This window comes from Trachypithecus francoisi, unplaced genomic scaffold (genome assembly GCF_009764315.1).
Source record: "Trachypithecus francoisi isolate TF-2019V2 unplaced genomic scaffold, Tfra_2.0 Lachesis_group15, whole genome shotgun sequence".
NCBI lineage: Eukaryota > Metazoa > Chordata > Mammalia > Primates > Cercopithecidae > Trachypithecus > Trachypithecus francoisi.
The window spans coordinates 79,293,652-79,296,786 of record NW_022681460.1 but is presented as its reverse complement, the minus strand read 5'-3'; the positions used below and the strand labels follow the sequence as shown (position 1 = coordinate 79,296,786).

The 3,135-nt window shown below is 33.9% G+C and overlaps 1 protein-coding gene across 1 annotated transcript; it reads right to left on the bottom strand.

Annotated features, from left to right (window-relative positions):
* Positions 1-1,125: 1,125 nt before the first annotated feature.
* Positions 1,126-1,769, bottom strand: LOC117098070 (transcription factor BTF3 homolog 4-like). The gene has a single exon (XM_033236556.1). It carries the CDS (start codon positions 1,706-1,708, stop codon positions 1,217-1,219), a length of 492 nt encoding a protein of 163 aa, XP_033092447.1. The 5' UTR covers positions 1,709-1,769; the 3' UTR covers positions 1,126-1,216.
* Positions 1,770-3,135: the final 1,366 nt, after the last annotated feature.

The following is a 3,135-nucleotide window of genomic DNA, read 5'->3' as shown; positions in this document are numbered from 1 at the left end:
CCCAAGTGTTCATTATTGGATGGACAGGTAAACAAAATGTGGTATAGACATATAATGGAGTATTTTTCAACATTAAAAAGGAAGGAAATTCTAACATGCTACAACATAGATGAACCTTGAGGACATTATGTTGAGTGAAATAAACCAGTCACACAAAGATTAATACCTTATGATTTCACCTACATGAGGTACCTAAAGCAGTCCAGCTGATAGAAATCAAAAGTAGCAGATTCATAGTAACAAAAAGTAGTATAGTGACTGTCACAGGCTGGGAGGAGGAGGGGATGAGAAGTTGTTTAATGGGCATAGAGTTTCAGTTTTACAAGATAAAACACACTGCAGATTGGTTGCATACCAATGTAGATGTACTGAACAGTATTAAACTATACATGTAAAATTGTTAAGATAGTAAATTTTGTTATGTATATTTTAACACAACTTAAAAAACTGGTAGACTTAGAGGAAAGGTAGGCATAGCCCCCCTTTGAAGAAAATAAAAGAAAGGTATTCATGCATACAACCTCCAAAGAGAAATAGACCAGATTTGCTAAATGTGAAAGGAAGCAGAATAGGTCTGGCAGAATGCTAGCTTTTTCTGTTGTCAGGTGAGGACACCCTGCTGGTGGAAGCACCAAACCCGGGTCCCCTGCTGTCGCTGCCCTGCCGTACCACCTGCACATCTGCAAAAATGAACATTTAAAATATAATCCCACACATGTTCTGGAGGCAGGAAACTTAATTCTCTAGTTAATCATTGTTTTTGAAAAAGCTTTGGTCAGATAAAACATTTGTGCCCTTTTTTTTCTTTCTTCTTTTTTTTTGGTAAAGATTTTTTTATTTCTACTGGGGAGGGAGGAAGATAAATAGAACCGCTTTCCAATTTACTCTCACACTGTATACACACATACCCACACACATACATAAACATACATACATCAAAAATATCCCAAACAAAAAACAAAAACACCAATAATCAAAACCCAAAATATCCTCAAACTGCACCAATATTTCATATTTTGAACAAAAAAAATCCTGGGAGGAAGTGCAAAATGCAAAATTAAATGACTGAAAAATGCTGAACAAACAGCATTATTAATATACAAAATAGTTATATTACTGAGCTAGTAATAGGTGATGTTCTCCGTGTTGTAAAACTTTGGAATCACATAGCTGATTTGTTAAATCTAGTCCATGCCAGCTTCCAAAAACCAAAATTTTAGTTAGCTTCATTCTTTGATGCCTCATCAAAATTTTCTACAAGATCTAGAACATCCTCCTCCTCATCATCAATGTCTTCTGGTTTTGGTGCTTTACTGTCCAAGACTTGCCATGGGAACTGTTCAGCTAACTTCCTAAGGATTGTTAAGCTGTCAGCACCAAGCTGGCTTAATATTCCAGGAAGTATTTCTGTGATTGGTTTGGCTTCTGCATGACCAGTAATTGCAAAGGTGTTAGCAGAAAGGGAAGCTTGGACTTTGGGATTGTTGAAATGAATAACTGTCCTATCATCTTTAATCATGTTCACTTCTTCAATATGAGCTATATTATTCACAGCCAGGTTTTTTTTTTTTTTTTTTTTTTTAAGAGAATTCTGAAGCTTTTTGTCATTAGCTATAGCTGTTCTATGTACCACCTTCTTTTTGCTAGCTGTACCCTTGCCCCCTATCCGGACCTGAACCTGAAGTTTGGCTAACTTTTCTTGATTCATGCTGTTGGTAAATCTGAAGCAGGGAGGGTCCTCCAATACCAGCACATGGCAAAAGCAAGATGGCTGCCTCATCTTTTCTTTTAAACTATGAACAACACATACAATCATTTGAGTGATTTCCTGCAATATTAATTTTTCTATCTATACAAGGTATCTGGTAAGTTTAGATGAAGTCTTTAGTTTTTTTTAATTTAGAGGGGTTTTCTTGAATTTAGAGACTATCATAACTTCTAATATGAATGGCTTTGAATTAACACAATGAAACTAACACAATGCTGAGCACACTGGCATTTTGCTTTAAATTCCTGTCATGACTCTATATTTCCAAAAATTTCCTGTAGAACACCATTAACTTTGCTGTTTAACTTTTGCACTCATTTTTAGTCCATTCAAAAGTTTGACACGATAATTAATTAGGCTTTTTAGCACATTTTCTGAAAGCATGTGATGATTTCATGAAACACAAGGATTAAAATATTTTAAACTAAAATATTTTTAAAGGCTGTTTTTAAGACGTTGACCTTCATATCATGCTTGGCAGAAATGTTCTAATGTCACAGCTGACTGTTAGATTTTAAGAGTCTACCTATAATTTTATAATTCATTTCATATATTCAATTATTTTATCACAGAATATTTAAAATTCACTTACATATTCAATTATTTTATCACAATACTTTATCCAATTATTTTATAACAATATTTTATCCAACTATTTTATCACAACTGTGATAAATCAATAAATTAGTATATAAATTGTAAATTAATAAATTATAAGTATTCTACCTTAAAAAAAAAGAGTCTACCTAATCACGAGTTAATAAATGTAATAAATGGAAGGCTAGATCAGTTTTTCTAGGCTCAATTAAAGTCATTTCATCAATACCTACATATTGAGAGTCCCTCAGGTAGGAGAAGGAAGCAAGTAGGAATGTTGGGTAAAACCTAGATATTATAATCAGAAACAAAAATTGTAAAATTCATCACCACAAATAAAGTCAACAAAAAGGCAATAAAATGTTTTCTAGGGATAAGTCATTCACTCGTTCACTCATTCCCCATCTTCACCCACCGAGGGTGTCATGAGTCATGACACTCAATACTCCACCCAGATATCTTTCCCTGTCATGAATGTGGAACAATTTTCCTCTGAGACCATTTTTCCTCCTAGATTGTTTGCCATGTTCTGTTTCATATTCCTGCTTTGTACTGTCTTATGTTCCTCATGTATCATCCATAGGACACAACAAAAAACTTGCAAATAAGATGCTTAAAATATATTTATTGGATTCAGTTTGTGTGTAGAACTGAAATTTTTGACTGTTTGCTGTACTAATGAGACTACATAACCATTGCTAGACTGAAAACACATCTGTGATTATTTTTATTGACAATTACAGTTGTCACTCGGTGTCCGTGGGAAATTG

Coding starts and splice junctions, on each gene's coding strand:
- LOC117098070 (XM_033236556.1), bottom strand. CDS start 1,708: ATGAATCAAGAAAAGTTAGCCAAACTTCAGGTTCAGGTCCGGATAGGG.